We start from the raw sequence: 14,564 nt of genomic DNA, 5'->3' as shown, positions 1-14,564 counted from the left end.
TTAAGGATTATATTATCCAGGTGATTGGTGTGAGGTTCACTCCTCTTCCCAAACTTGAAATTGATGTACGTAATCCAAAATAGCCATCCATAAATTGATGGCTGCTCTTCTTTTAAGTGATCAGCAGCATCAATGGGTAAGGTGGTCTCAAGGTCTTGATGGAATACCAAAGCTCAAAGACCTATCTGGTAAAATAGTTTTTGGTTTGGTTTTTTTTTTGGAGGTGTCTCATTACCGCAATGGCCTCCCAGCCCTGTGCTGTCAGTGGAAAGTACAGTAACTGAATAGTCATAAAATAAGGCTTCACTGATCAGAAAGGAATGATCACTAGATGTCTCTCTAACTTGAGAGATGACTGTTGTGGACTTGACCATTGTCCATCCAGATTGAAAAAAAACAGTAACCCAGCCATTAGAGAAGGGAATAAATGAAGGGGAACAAAACAAAGAACATGTATCAGCCTTATAGATGAGAAGCCCTATGAAGTTCTGAGAGTGTGCACAGAACTTTTCCAGGGGTGTCTCTTCACTGGACCTTGCCTACATAACCCTCAAAGGGAGTGTGGGGAAGGAGCAGCTGCTTCAGGCTTTGGCTACTGAGAGGCTTCCCATCTGTCAAGAATTCCACAGCTCTGATATTTTCATATTGCACAGGATGTTGATAGCTGAAAGTCAGAAAAAATCAGTGGTGGCATAATTAGTGAAGGTGGCTTGTGAGGGAAAAACTGCGCTATGTAAATGCGCACCGTTGAAAGCCTGGCCTGTGGACATCAGTAAATGCAGCATTAGCAATCAGGCTGAGTCAAGTACTCACTTCTCAGTGTTGGGTAACTGGGTGGAATAATTAAAAGAAGAAGTAGAGAATTTATTTAAATAGTGTTTTATAAGATACTGGAGATCACCACCTGATTCTTCCCATGGCATTGCCTCTGAAAAAATGCTGTCATTCTGAAGACAGAGAGTGAGCAGAGGTGCAAATCATTTCTGCTTGCTTGAATCAGGCACCCAAATCTTAAGTTACATTTTGAGTGATCTGATCCTAATATTAAGCAAAAAAAAAAACAACCATGACACAAAACAAAAAAACCCAAACAAAACCAGAAAAAAAACAACCAAAAAAAACCCAAACCCAGTGGTGTTCATATGGTCAACAGAGAACAAGAGCTTCATTATTTTTGGACTAGAACCCTTTCATTCAACATTTTCCAGGACTGAGTCTTTCATCTTCATCTCCACTCACAGAATGATAGAATGGTTTGGGTTGGAAAGGACCTCCAAAGTCCAGGCCCCTGCAGTGAGCAGGGACATCCTCCATTGGATCAGGTTGTCCAGAGCCCAGTCAAGCCTGACCTTGAATATCTCCAAGAATGGGGCCCCAACCACCTCCCTGGGCAACCTGTTCCAGTGTTCCACTACTCTCATGGTAAAGAACTTCCTCCTAATGTCCAACTTAAATATACTCTTCTCTCATTTCAAACCATTGCCTCTGGTCCTATCACCACAGGCCTTTGTAAACAGTCCTTTTTCAACCTTCTTGTAGCCCCTTTTCAGATACTGGCGGGTTGCTATTAGGTCCCCCAGGAGTCTTCTCCAGGCTGACCAACTCCAGCTCACTCAGCCTGTCCTTATAGGAGAGGTGTTCCATCCCCCTGATCATTTTCATGGCCCTCCTCTGGACCCATTCCATGTCCTCCTTGTGTTGAGGACACCAGAGCTGAACACGCTGTTGTTGAAGAACCATTTCAAAACAATGAGGAACGTGGGCCCAGGGTGTGCAAGATGGTGTCACACACATAGAAACACACTTTGCCACTGAATGGCTCCTTACATTAAATAGATCATTGTTCTGCTAAACTTTTCAGTGCAGATGCTGAGTTTTACACGAGCCATTTATCTTATACTAAAGCTTTCTGCAGAAATGTCATCAAAAGCAGGTCAGATGTTTCTTTAGAGAGGATTGAGGAGAAACGAGCGGCTTGCCTACTCTTGAATGTGCAAAAAACCTTCATCCAAGCTGTCTTTTTTCAGAAGCTCTAGCCTTCTCTTGCATACTAGAGGCTTGAAATCTCCTGGGGCAAGGACAATGGGACATGTGTCATAGTATATGTGTTTCTGCAAATCTGTATGTAGTCATTTCAGCTAATGTAAGAGCTTTGCAGAGCTGATCTAGCATCCCAGGGGTGTTTGCACTGAGCTGTTCTTGAAAGCTATGGGTTGCTGTGACCTGAAGAGGAAGAAGTGGCCACAGTAATTTCCCTTTGTCAATACCTCTGAGATAAGTGTGTGTTTAGTGGTGGGAGAAGTAGGTTGAATAACCAGGTGGTGACGTGCAGTCTATGTTAACTGTGGAAGCAATCCCTGATATACTCCCAGTTTTGGACTAACCTCCATCTGGTGGAGCACCTGGAGCTGAGTGTAGTGGGAGTGCAAGCCTGGGTAGATTGCTTCTCTGCTCTGAGAACTGCCACTGCCAGCACAGGAACAGCTGCTGATGTGGGGCATCAGCAGTTCACCCACATCCTCTGCTTGGCAAGGGGGAAAGCAAAAGCTTAATGGAGAATAAATCTTATAAGGAATGACTGAGGGAGCTGGGGCTGTTTAGTTTGGAAAAGAGGAGGCTGAGGGGAGACCTCACTGCGCTCTCTACAACTACCTGAAAGGACATTGTAGAGAGGCTGGTGCTAGTCTCTTCTCCCAGGTAATTAGTGATAGAACAAGAGGGAATGACCTCAAACTACAACTGGGTAGGTTTAGACTGGACATTAGGAACAAAATTTTCACAGTAGGCATTGGAATATGCTGCCCAGGGAGGTGGTTGAGTCATCAACCCTGGATGTGTTTAAAGGTTGGATGTGCTGCTTGGGGATCTGGTTTAGAGGCCAGCTTTGAAAAGGAGTGTTATCAGTTGGACTTGGTGATCCCGAGGGTCTTTTCCAACCTGAATGTTCCTGTGATTCTGTGAAAGGGAGAATGCAGGAAATAATTCCACAACTCCCACTACATGCCTCCCCCCACCAAATAACATTGCATGGAACATTCAACTGGCTTTATCAATAAATCCCTCAGTTTAGGAAGGAGGTTGACTTGCTGGAATGAGTCCAGAGAAGGGCAACGAAGTTAGTGAGGGGCTTGGAACACAAGCCCTATGAGGAGAGGCTGAGGGAGCTGGGGCTGCTTAGCCTGGACAGGAGGAGACTCAGGGGTGACCTTATTGCTCTCTACAACTACCTGAAGGGGGGTTGTAAACAGGCAGAGGTTGGTCTCTTCTCCCAGGCAGCCAGCACCAGAACAAGAGGACACAGTCTCAGGCTGCACCAGGGGAAGTTCAGGCTGGAGGTCAGGAGGAAGTTTTACACAGAGAGAGTGATTGCCCATTGGAATGGGCTGCCTGGGGAGGTGGTGGAGTCACCGTCACTGGAGGTGTTCAGGAGGAGACTTGACAGGGTGCTTGGTTACATGGGTTAGTTGATTGGGTGGTGTTGGGTGATAGGTTGGACATGATGATCTTGAAGGTCTCTTCCAACCTGGTTTATTCTATTCTATTCTAATAGAGTGCAAATGTGACTTGCTTTGTGTATGGTTTTGTGCAATTTGGAACTTAAAAATACTTTGTTGTTTGGATTTCATGATGTAAAATCATTCTGCTTTGCCACTGCCTGTAGTGTTCTGCTCTAAACTACTCTGGGGTTAGAGTAGTTAAAAACATCGTGGCTGTGGTTTAGCGATGCATTACAGCAATTTGCATGCAGCCTTATCAGGCTTTCCAGCTTTCTTGGAAATGCAGCCTTTGTGTGAAACTGCAGAGTAGAGCAAGTGAAGCATGTAAAAATAATAAAATGAATAAATGCTAAATTAAATAAATCAATCAAAACCCCCACAAAACAACACCACACACCCCCAGCAAATAACATTGCATAGAACATTCAACTGGCTTTGTCGACAGAGTGCAAATGTGACTTGCTTTGTGTGTGGTTTTGTGCAATTTGGAACTTAAAAATGTTTTGTTGTTTGGATTTCATGATGTAAAATCATTCTGCTTTGCCACTGCCTGTAGTGTTCTGCTCTGCACTACTCTGAGGTTATAGAGTAGTTAAAAACATTATGGCTCTGGTTTAGCGATGCATTACAGCAATTTGCATGCAGCCTTATCAGGCTTTTCAGCTTGCTTGGAAATGCAGCCTTTGTGTGAAACTGCAGAGTAGAGCAGGTGAAGCATGTAAAAATAATAATAATGATAATAAAATAAATAAATACTAAATTGAATAAATCAATAAACCCCCCCCAAAACAACACCACACACCCCCAGCAAATAACACTGCATAGAACATGCAACTGGCTTTATCGATAGAGTGCAAACGTGACTTGCTTTGTGTGTGGTTTTGTGCAATTTGGAACTTAAACATATTTTGTTGTTTGGATTTTTGTGTGTGTGTGTGTGTAAAATTATTATGCTTTGCCACTGCCTGTAGTGTTCTGCTCTGCACTACTCTGAGGTTATAGAGTAGTTAAAAACATCGTGGCTGTGGTTTAGTGATGCATTACAGCAATTCGCATGCAGCCTTATCAGGCTTTTCAGCTTTCTTTGAAATGCAGCCTTTGTGTGAAACTGCAGGGTAGAGCAGGTGAAGCATGTGAAAAATAATAATCAAAAATAAATAAAACCCCCCCCCAAAAACAACAACAAAACCCAACCAAACAAAAAAAAAAATCAGCAAAGGAGGGAGCACACTGCATAGTTTATTCTGAAAAGGTTATTGCCATAAAGAGCATGAAATTGCAGCGAAAGAAATGGCCTGATGGTGACATCTCTGATTCTGTAGACTAATCTCAAAAGATAAGCAATGAAAATCCTTCTGCTCAGAAAATTGAACAGTATTATGGAATAAACAAAATGGTTCAGTATACCAAACAAGGCAGATGAGGAACCTGTACAGCTTAATATCGGTGCAGGCTGTGTTCCACAGAGGAGTGAAGAATTAGATTTAGCTGTGCCCTCCAAATTCATGGTAGGCACTCAGATAATTTCAGGCGTTATTAAAATTGTATGAATTTATTCCCATATAGCATTAAATATTCTTACAAGCAGGGCAGCTGCAATTTTTGTTACAATGAAAAGAGAGCCATTATGATGACTCTTAACATGAGACCAAAAAAAATTGCTGCCTAGAAGCAGATCTTTGAACTATATCACCTTTGGATTGCTGTCCTTTTTAAACCATTCTTACAAGCATGGCAGTTGGGTACTGCATAACTTGTATTGTGTATAATAAAACCTTAGCCTTGAATAAGCTGTTGTTATTTAAAGCCTTGGAAGCCACATATTTGTTGTTTTTTTAATGATGCATGAGGAAATGTAAACTTTTTGTTACAATGAAGAGAGAGCCATTATGATGGCTCTTAACATGAGACTGAAAAAATGCTGCCCAGAGGCAGATCTTTGAACTATACCACCTTTGGGTTTCAGTCCCTTTTATGCTAGTTTTTGTGGTATGGAATGAAAAATAATATTTTTCAGCTTTTTGCTGAGTTTCCCCTTCCCCTCACCCCTTTTTACATTGACATTTCTGGTCTCAGGGCATTGTACGAAAAGCTGTCATTTGAATGAGAGGAAAGATTCAATGATGTGCTTGTTGTAGGCATTTAGTGCATTCAGCGCTGCTGCATATAGTTAGAACGAGATTTCAGTGTGAAAATTCACCGTTCAAAAGTCTTCAAAAATCCCCAGTTTTAAAATCTAAGGAAGGTGCTGAATAGGAGAGGAGAGGTTCGGAGAGGAGAGGTTCGGAGAAAAGAGAGGAGAGGAGAGGTTCGGAGAAGAGAGGAGAGGTTCGGAGAGGAGAGGTTCGGAGAGGAGAGGTTCGGAGAGGAGAGGAGAGGTTCGGAGAGGAGAGGAGAGGAGAGGAGAGGAGAGGAGAGGAGAGGAGAAGAGAGGAGAGGAGAGGAGAGGAGAGGAGAGGAGAGGAGAGGAGAGGAGAGGAGAGGAGAGGAGAGGAGAGGAGAGGAGAGGAGAGGAGAGGAGAGGAGAGGAGAGGTTAGAAGAGAGGAGAGGAGAGGTTCGGAGAGGAGAGGTTCGGAGAGGTTCGGAGAGGAGAGGTTCGGAGAGGAGAGGTTCGGAGAGGAGAGGAGAGGAGAGGTTCGGAGAGGAGAGGAGAGGAGAGGAGAGGAGAGGAGAGGAGAGGAGAGGAGAGGAGAGGAGAGGAGAGGAGAGGAGAGGAGAGGAGAGGAGAGGAGAGGAGAGGAGAGGAGAGGAGAGGTTCGGAGAGGAGAGGTTCGGAGAGGAGAGGAGAGGAGAGGTTCGGAGAGGAGAGGAGAGGTTCGGAGAGGAGAGGAGAGGAGAGGTTCGGAGAGGAGAGGTTCGGAGAGGAGAGGTTCGGAGAGGAGAGGTGAGGAGAGGAGAGGTTCGGAGAGGAGAGGAGAGGTTCGGAGAGGAGAGGAGAGGTTCGGAGAGGAGAGGAGAGGTTCGGAGAGGAGAGGAGAGGAGAGGAGAGGAGAGGAGAGGAGAGGAGAGGAGAGGAGAGGAGAGGAGAGGAGAGGAGAGGAGAGGAGAGGAGAGGAGAGGAGAGGAGAGGAGAGGAGAGGAGAGGAGAGAATTAACCAGGTTGGAAAAGACCTTCAAGATCATCAAGTCCAACCTATCACCCAACACCATCTAATCAACTAAACCATGGCACCAAGTGCCTCATCCAATCTGTTCTTAAACACCTCCAGTGATGGTGACTCCACCACCTCCCTGGGCAGCTCATTCCAATGGCAAATCACTCCTTCTGTGAAGAATTTCTTCGTAACACCCTGCCTAAACCTCCCCTGGCACAGCTTGGGACTGTATCCTCTTGTTCTGGTGCTGTTTGCCTGGAAGAAGAGACCAACCCCCACCTGGCTACAACCTCCCTTCAGGTAGTTTTAGACAGCAATAAGGTCTCCTCTGAGTCTCCTCTTCTCCAGGCTAAACAAGCCCAGCTCCCTCAGCCGAGACCATGCATTTCACAAGACCTTGTTTAATGTAATATTGATCTCTTGGAAATTCTCCCATTGTAATTAAAGTGTCAGACTGTCAATTCCTTGGTGTAACATTACTCAGGTGAATTAACCAGGCATGTGCTCAGTGGTGCTGTTTCACGGCTACATATAATCACGTTGTTCTCCTTCCCTGCCCCCTCAGGTTGGGGGTGTCTCTTCAGGCATGCTTGCTGCAGATTGTGGGGTACAGAAATCTGATTGCAGAGGTTGAAAAGCTGCGCAGAGAGCCCTATGATTCAGAGAATCCGCAACATGAGGAAATGCTTCTGAAGGTAGGTGCTTAACAAGTGCTTAGAGGGACATCCTTTATCCAGGTCAGCTCCAAACAGCCTGGTTTATAGACCTCTTGAAAACACCAGGAGGTGTTGTTGCCTTCCTCCATGGTGTACCAGTTTTTAAGATAAGACTATAGAGCTTATTAATCGGGTCTGGGTGTAACACCTGCCAAGCAAGCAGCTAGCTCCCTGTTTGATAAATGCATGTCCCTTGGCTGGACTATAAGCACTGGATACCCAGCTTGTACTGCTGATAACAGCTCTGGAAAAATAGCCCTATGTCTTACTTCCGTACACCTTTCTTCAGCATGAGAAGGATGTTTTTCTCTCTCAACCAGAATAAAAGGAGTTTTTCCCTTCTGTTTCTTGTGTTTTTTGAAGACATTGTCTGTGTATCCCCATGGCAAACTTCATTGTGTGGGATGGAAGGCTGGAGATGATGACTTACACATTATATTTACCAAATACACTTTCAGATTAAAACAAAAATGAAACCACTCTTTAGCTAACACACACAGAGTGATGAAAACTATGCCAGCTGGGTTTTACTTACTTCATGCTTTCAGGAAAGCCTTGCACTGGAGCAGATGTATGAAAAAAAAAATAAAGAGGTATTTTTTCAGGAAGATGATTTTGCAGCCATAAGCAGAGGGAGAGCTAGAGAGCTCTTATGTTAGAAAAGAATGTTTGGAGATAATAAAGAGGGTTCAAGGTAGTGTAGAAGCGAGTCCTAATATTTCTTCTGATCCTGTTTCTGACCGTAGCTAATGCAAGGTGCTTCAGAGAAATGGCAAGAAACACAGACTAACAATAAGTAGCTTATCTATAAACAGAATGCCTTCTTACAGAATTTTCAGGTCATTTGTAAAAACACACCACCTCTCTGGATGTTTTGAAATGCATTAAAAATACATCTGTATTGAGAATTTCAATGCTACCTGAGCTTCTGCTGCGCATCCAGGGGGATTTGCAGCACGTGATGGTAAAGCTGCCTTCCATGCTCTAGCTTGAAGTGTAGTGCTTTACACAAGTTACTGTGGGAGCTTCTGGAAATTTTACCTCAGAGATTTGGGCATTCAGGTACTCCCAAAAATCCTAGTGACATCTTATATAAACACTTATGGATGCAAGTAACTATTTCTGAAGAATGCCTCAAATGGTCCAGGAATTCCTGTAAGTGTCTAGAAACTTGTCTTTAAGGTTGCTTCCTTGCTGGGAGGTGGGAGTTTCATGAAGGAGCTGTCCAAATCCAGAGCTGTCCCTTGAAGGAGTGGTCTAGCCACCAGGTAGGATGGTGCAGATGGACTTCTTCTTTTCAAGTCCTGCCTCTGTGCAGCCAAATATGCTCGTGTGCATAAACAAGCTCAATGTGCTCATTTTTGTGGGTAGAGTAGACTTCATCTAAAAGGACACACAGGTTTACCCAAGCAAGGTGCACATGTCTTGGAGGTGGGAGATCCAGGTACCAAACTACAGTGCTGGTCCCTGAAAATACCAGGTACCTTGTTGATGGTTTGAGGAGAGCCTTTGGCTCCAGAGAAGCATTTCTAAACACATTGAGCATCTACAAGAATTGGATCTGAGAACTGGAGCTGTGGTCTGTGGTCTCCTTCCAAGCCTATGAGGACAAAAGTCTGATTTTTAGATGTTCTTGAGTATCATGTCAGCAATGATGTGTAAGTGCTTAAAAACATAACTTCATGAGAATAAAAGCAGAACGGACACTGTCTGAGGGGTCATTAAACAATGCAGTTTAGGCTGTAAATCCATAATGTTGAAGAAAGTATCAGCTTCACCATCAGTGCCCAGTGTAACCTGTGTATTAGCACTTGCTTACAGGAGGTGCTTTGCTTTTGTGAATTCTCATGTCAAATGCCAACCTGTCCAAGAGTTTAATTCTGTTTCCAGCCCAAGCTGGGGAAGAATAGGCCAATTGGATTTCATTTCTTCTAGGTATTCTGTTATGTGATCTCTGCAATGGGTAATTGGAGTTCCTAATGTCTATCATTTATTCATGCTTAACAGCAAAGCACTTTATGAATGAGAGAAAGATTAATTTAGTGTGATTGAACTAATGAATAATACTCTATTTACCATTGATGGATGAACAACAAAGATAGCAAATATGATTTTAAAAATGATGATTTATGTAGTCATTATGAAGTGTAATCATTCAAGCTTTAACCTTCTTAAGGCACTTAGTTTTAATGCAGTTCAAATTGCTAACATGAAAAAAAAATGTTTGGGAAATCTGCCTACAGCTTCTTCCTTTGGGTAGGCTTTGTCTAAATGCGTTCCTTGAGGCCTTACTCACCAACTCACAGCCTATGGAGAACACCCAAAGTATATTAAGAAATCAGAGGGGGTGAGCTTGTGATATGCCACGAGGTCTGTGCAGAAGTACCTATTTGTCAAGCATGTCAATTTAGGCTGCTTTTGAGTGCCTAGCAACATGACATTTTGGTGCTAAAGTCATTGGACCAATACAGCTAAGTAGATTTATTCCAGCTGAGGATCTGCTTCGCCTTTTTAGTTGTTGGGTTTTTGGTATCTGAGATCAATGAATTATTCACTCCTTAATTAAATATGAAGGTGGCAACTGCTGTTCTTGTATGGAATTCTTTTTTTTTAATGTTATCTGATTTGCTTTTCAGCACTGTGGTAGCCAAGTCAGCACTCTTAATTTATAACCCTTCCAGAGAGTTGGAAAAGATGATGGAGAAAAGATTGCTGCAGAGCCTCAGGGACCTGGAGGCAGTTTGCCTGACACTCTGCCAGTGATTTACAAACAAATTCCAGGCCATTCTCTGTGCTTATGGAAGCATGGACCCAATTTGGTGCACAAAGCATGAACGAAAGAAGTCCTTGTGTGAGATGTTCTCTCAATGATCCTCGAGGTCTTTTCCAACCTTAGCAATACTGTGATACTGTCTAGTCATGAGGTCTGTGGTGACAGGTTGGACTTGATGATCCTCGAGGTCTCTTCCAACCTTAGCGATACTGTGATACTGTGATGTTACAGCAGCTGCCGATGAGATCAGAAGGGCCTTGTAGGGCTGAAACATCTGCAGTTCTGAAGAGAGGTTTTGGACTTACCTCCCACCCTCTTCACCCCCCAGGAATATAATTTGGTTTCATATTTGGGTTGCTGAGATAGCAATGCTGTGATGTTACATCAGAACTTAACTTGGTTTGGGGGAAAAAAAAAAAAGAAAAAGCCATGCCAATGTGTGGAAGTTTAATTATCTTTTACCTGTAATCTTCCTAGTTGTGGAAATGCTTGAAGCCCAATTCACCACTGAAAGCTCGGATTTCGAAGCAGTGGTGTGAAATTGGTTTCCAAGGTGACGATCCTAAAACAGACTTTAGAGGGATGGGTCTCCTGGGCTTATATAACTTGGTGTAAGTATATTCATCCGTAGAAGGGTTTATGTGTGTCTGAAGTCATTAAAAACCACATTACTTGTAGATTTTTAGCATGTGGGAATAACTTATTTTAAAAGTGTGAGGGACTTCATATAAAAAAAGTGAAATACTTTCTTTGCTGGCCCAGTTTTTTGGAGGACATCTCTTTTCAGCAGCATCTCCTTCCTTTCAGTGTTCCTAATTTAACTCAGTAATACCACTTGCTAAGCTGCTAAGCAGTTTTTTCTTCTTCCTTTTTTTCCCCCTCTCTTAAGTTTCTCTGGCACAGTAAGTTAGCAGTCTCTTCCTATAAGAAAGAAACTGGAAAGCATATTTTCACTACTATCTAGCTCTCTTTGTACAAAATACCCTGGAATTGTGTGGGTGGGAGGGTTATGTTACTGCTCGGCTTTCTTGTTTGGGAATTTCATGCTGAATTCTTAGGCAAAACACTTGAAATGCAGCCACTGATGGCAGACTTCTGTAGTTGAATGGTGTGATGGGTTAATACCCATCCTGAAAACAAGGTGGGGAAGGGCTTGCGAGTGCTTTGCCCTCCCCGCAGGGCATTTACCCGCTGGGAAACTGAGTCTGTTCCACTCCCCCCTCCCTGCCCAGCTGGGGTATGAAAGAGAGGACACTGCAGCCATTAGCTCTCTTTTTGGCTCCTGCCTTCCTGGATGAGTGCTACTGCAGCTGCCTTCCTGCTCCTCTGCCACATGATCAGGCCTGATCTTTCTCCCTGCTGCCTCCGTGCCTCTTCAGAGAGAGACTGGTTTTGTATTCTTGGGGTTTTCTTTTCCTCCCATCCATCCTCATTCCTTGCCCTTGTGAACCTCACCTGTTATTCTGTTATTGTTTTATATATGGATAGATATAGATATAGATATAGATATAGATATAGATATAGATATATAGATACAGATTGTTTAAAGAAAACTCTTTACCTCTCTACTTCCAAGGCAACTCCAAATTATTTCTTGGTGGATTTGCTCCTTCCCTTTCTTTTTCCTCTCTGTTGGGAGGGAGGAGGGGGAAGTGGGAGAAGGATTCTCAGCCTTGCCCCCATCTGAGCCCTTAAGTCCCAGTTAAGGCTCAAACCACCACAAATGGCTACTTGTTTCTGTTGATACTCAGAATTAATCAGCGATTTTGCATCACTCTTCCTTCCTGCATCACATACTAGGTGTTAGTACCACATCTGTTGTTGCTAATTTGGGAATTGATCAATGCCTGTCATTTCCTCCAGCCAGTGTATCTAATGCAGGTAAAGTTATGTAACGTGGAAACATTTGGTAAAATAAACCTCTCCCTATAAGGGCAAAGAGTAGTATTTTCAGCTTTTACAGGTTGGAGGACATAAATCATCCACTTTCTGAATGTCATTCTCTAGCAAAATTCAGGTGACAACCCAGACTCTTAACTCTGTACTTGAGCTTCCAGTGGAGATGAATCCCTGCCATGTATTTCACTTAGTTTCCCATGGTGATTCTTATATTGCTTAATGAATATGCCAGGTCAAGAAGCCTGGATTGCTTTCTCTTGAGCCCAACAGCCAAAATGCTCTAGTAATAAGCAACAATTTACTGCAGGATGGGTAGAAAGGGGACTCTGGTAATGCACATTCACTAAGCACTTACAGGATTGCATTCATTACTTGAAGCTACTTTCATCTTTCATTTTGGGGGTATGTGTGCTCACTTAATGAATTTAACATGTTAAGTGCTACTCATGTTGCATAACACATGTAGTGACCTTTCAAATGGTGTGTATGGACAGCTTAGTATGAGTTAAGATGCTTTTTATGTTCTGTTTCTGTAACAGCCCCAAATATATATGTCTGCAGGTATTTTGCTGAATGGGACACTGAGATAGCCCTGCAAGTTCTCTCTGACTCGCTTCATCCTAAATACAGGTAATGCCTGAGACAAGAAAAAGTAACTTAAAGAGAGTGCTATGCTGGCTGGTGTTTGGGGGAGGGGGCTGGGGTTTTGTTTTGGCTTTATTCTTTTTGTTTGTTTGGGCATATGTTTGGGTATTGCCACATCATACCTGTTTTCAAGTACTGATCCTGAAAACTGATGAAGTCTGAGAGGCAAACTTACTGCATCTTGGAAACAGTTACACTTAGTGTTAGATGGTTTTGTTTATACTTCTAATTTCAAGTGCTTTTGTGTTTTTATTTACCTTTCTTTTAATTCTTTTTTTTTTTCTTTTCATAATGAAGGGAAGTCACTAAGAAGGAACTAAGGTATTTTTTTTTTCATTTCTCTTGGTTTTATGGGAACCTACATGTAAATGAAGATCAAACCATACCGCACTTCTGCATCTTTTAAAGTGAAAGTCTTGGTTGCAACACCAAGGTTTCCACGTTCCATTCTGTAAAATTAACTCAGGTGTAGCTAGTGGTGCAACACTGGCTATATCTGAGCATGCTTATGTATAAAGAATGAAATCAACCTTGTCTGATGCAGCCAAAGCACTGTACTTTAGACCTTTTTAGTACCAGGCTTAAGGAGTTTGAGTGACTTTTACCTATATGGAAAAACATCTTGAGCAGTGCCACTATGGTCACAACAGCTGTGACTGACTTGATAATCAAATGTTGTCTAGGCCAAGGACTTGTTAGCACAGCTGAAGAGTCATGGAGTGCTGTGTGAGCCCATGCAATTTCAATCCTTTGAAAGGTAGATTCTGCTGGCTGGTGCCCATGGTGTCCTTCCTGGTGTGGTTACCTAGCAGCCATCCTAGATTCTGATGTGATCATGATCAGTGTAACTTCTGTTTCTGTTGAACTGCATTGCTTGTCCACATCCTACATGTGCCACCTTTATTTTTCAATGTTTGCTTGAGGGTTTTTTTTTAAATGATGTTCTGCCACAGCTTACAAAGATGGTTAAGATTTTAGCAAACAGGTGAAGACTGATATATTCCTGTACACTGAGTCTTTTAGGAGGTGAAGTATGTCCTCATGCATGCCACCTCTTAACACTCAGGTCAGGATAGGTATGAGCCTATTAGCATCTTGAATACTTAATGGCAACAATGTTAAAATACTATATTTACAACACTTTCACAAATGGCTGCCTAGAATTTGGGATCTAAAACTTGCAAGTTCCTATCTGACTTACCAGGGCAAAATTCCCACAGGCATGTATAGGTGTAAAGCACTGGTTAGGGTTGCTTCTTTGGCTGCTTTTAGCTGGTGATAAGTGCAGGCCATGGTTTCTGCTGAACTTTCTTCATTCGAGTGGATTAAATCCAGCTTAGTGGAGTGCCAGATGACTGGTTGGATCACAGAGCTCTTGTAAACAAAAATGTTGTTGAACAGCAGAAGTGTAGCCTGAAATTAATCTGTTCCCTAACTAATACTGCTTTAAGGAAGAAAGCTTCTGTGTCCTTGAAAAGCTCTGGGTTATGCTGAATAGTGGGAAATAATGTTCCTTATTTTTGGCTGTTGAGTGGTTTCTAACTTGGCTGGACATAAAACTTTCAGTTAGAGGTGTATCTTTCGTGTTTGCTACCTCAGGTAAATCATGTCTTTAGTGATGAGTGTCAGATATAACTTTGAAAACACAAAAGGCTAAACCTGTCTCTGATTACTTAAAAGGAATGCACTCTTCTCAACTTCCTGTATAGTGCAGACTCAAATGAAGTGGGTCATCTTTGCAGGCAATGTAGATACCAACTGGCTTTTACTGAGAGCACTGATATAGGTGCATACTTCATAATGATGAGACAAGTTTATCAACAATGCTATGAAAAGCCAGTTGCTCATTTCCAGTCCTTTTATATCAATCTATTAGATTAGATGTAGAGTTAAACGCGATTAGCCTTATCAATGGAGGCAATTGACTGTGTTCAGTCA

The 14,564-nt window shown here is 42.7% G+C and overlaps 1 protein-coding gene across 3 annotated transcripts in view; it reads left to right on the top strand.

Annotated features, from left to right (window-relative positions):
* ELMOD1 (ELMO domain containing 1) overlaps nt 1–14,564 on the top strand; it is a 58,787-nt gene that overhangs the window by 36,294 nt on the left and 7,929 nt on the right. For 2 of the 3 annotated variants that reach the window (XM_068144805.1, XM_068144794.1), the window contains 4 exons: nt 7,159–7,288; nt 10,560–10,693; nt 12,543–12,611; nt 12,924–12,947. In XM_068144805.1, coding sequence (XP_068000906.1) covers nt 7,159–7,288; nt 10,560–10,693; nt 12,543–12,611; nt 12,924–12,947 — 357 coding nt within the window. The remainder of the gene's footprint in view (nt 1–7,158; nt 7,289–10,559; nt 10,694–12,542; nt 12,612–12,923; nt 12,948–14,564) is intronic. The other variant, XM_068144814.1, reaches the window with a different exon arrangement.

This window comes from Melanerpes formicivorus, unplaced genomic scaffold (genome assembly GCF_026170545.1).
Source record: "Melanerpes formicivorus ecotype bairdi unplaced genomic scaffold, bMelFor1.0.p_v2 SCAF_1, whole genome shotgun sequence".
In the NCBI taxonomy this organism is placed as follows: Eukaryota; Metazoa; Chordata; class Aves; order Piciformes; family Picidae; genus Melanerpes; species Melanerpes formicivorus.
Note: the sequence above shows the minus strand (reverse complement) of the source record. Positions and strands in the feature narration are given on the sequence as shown.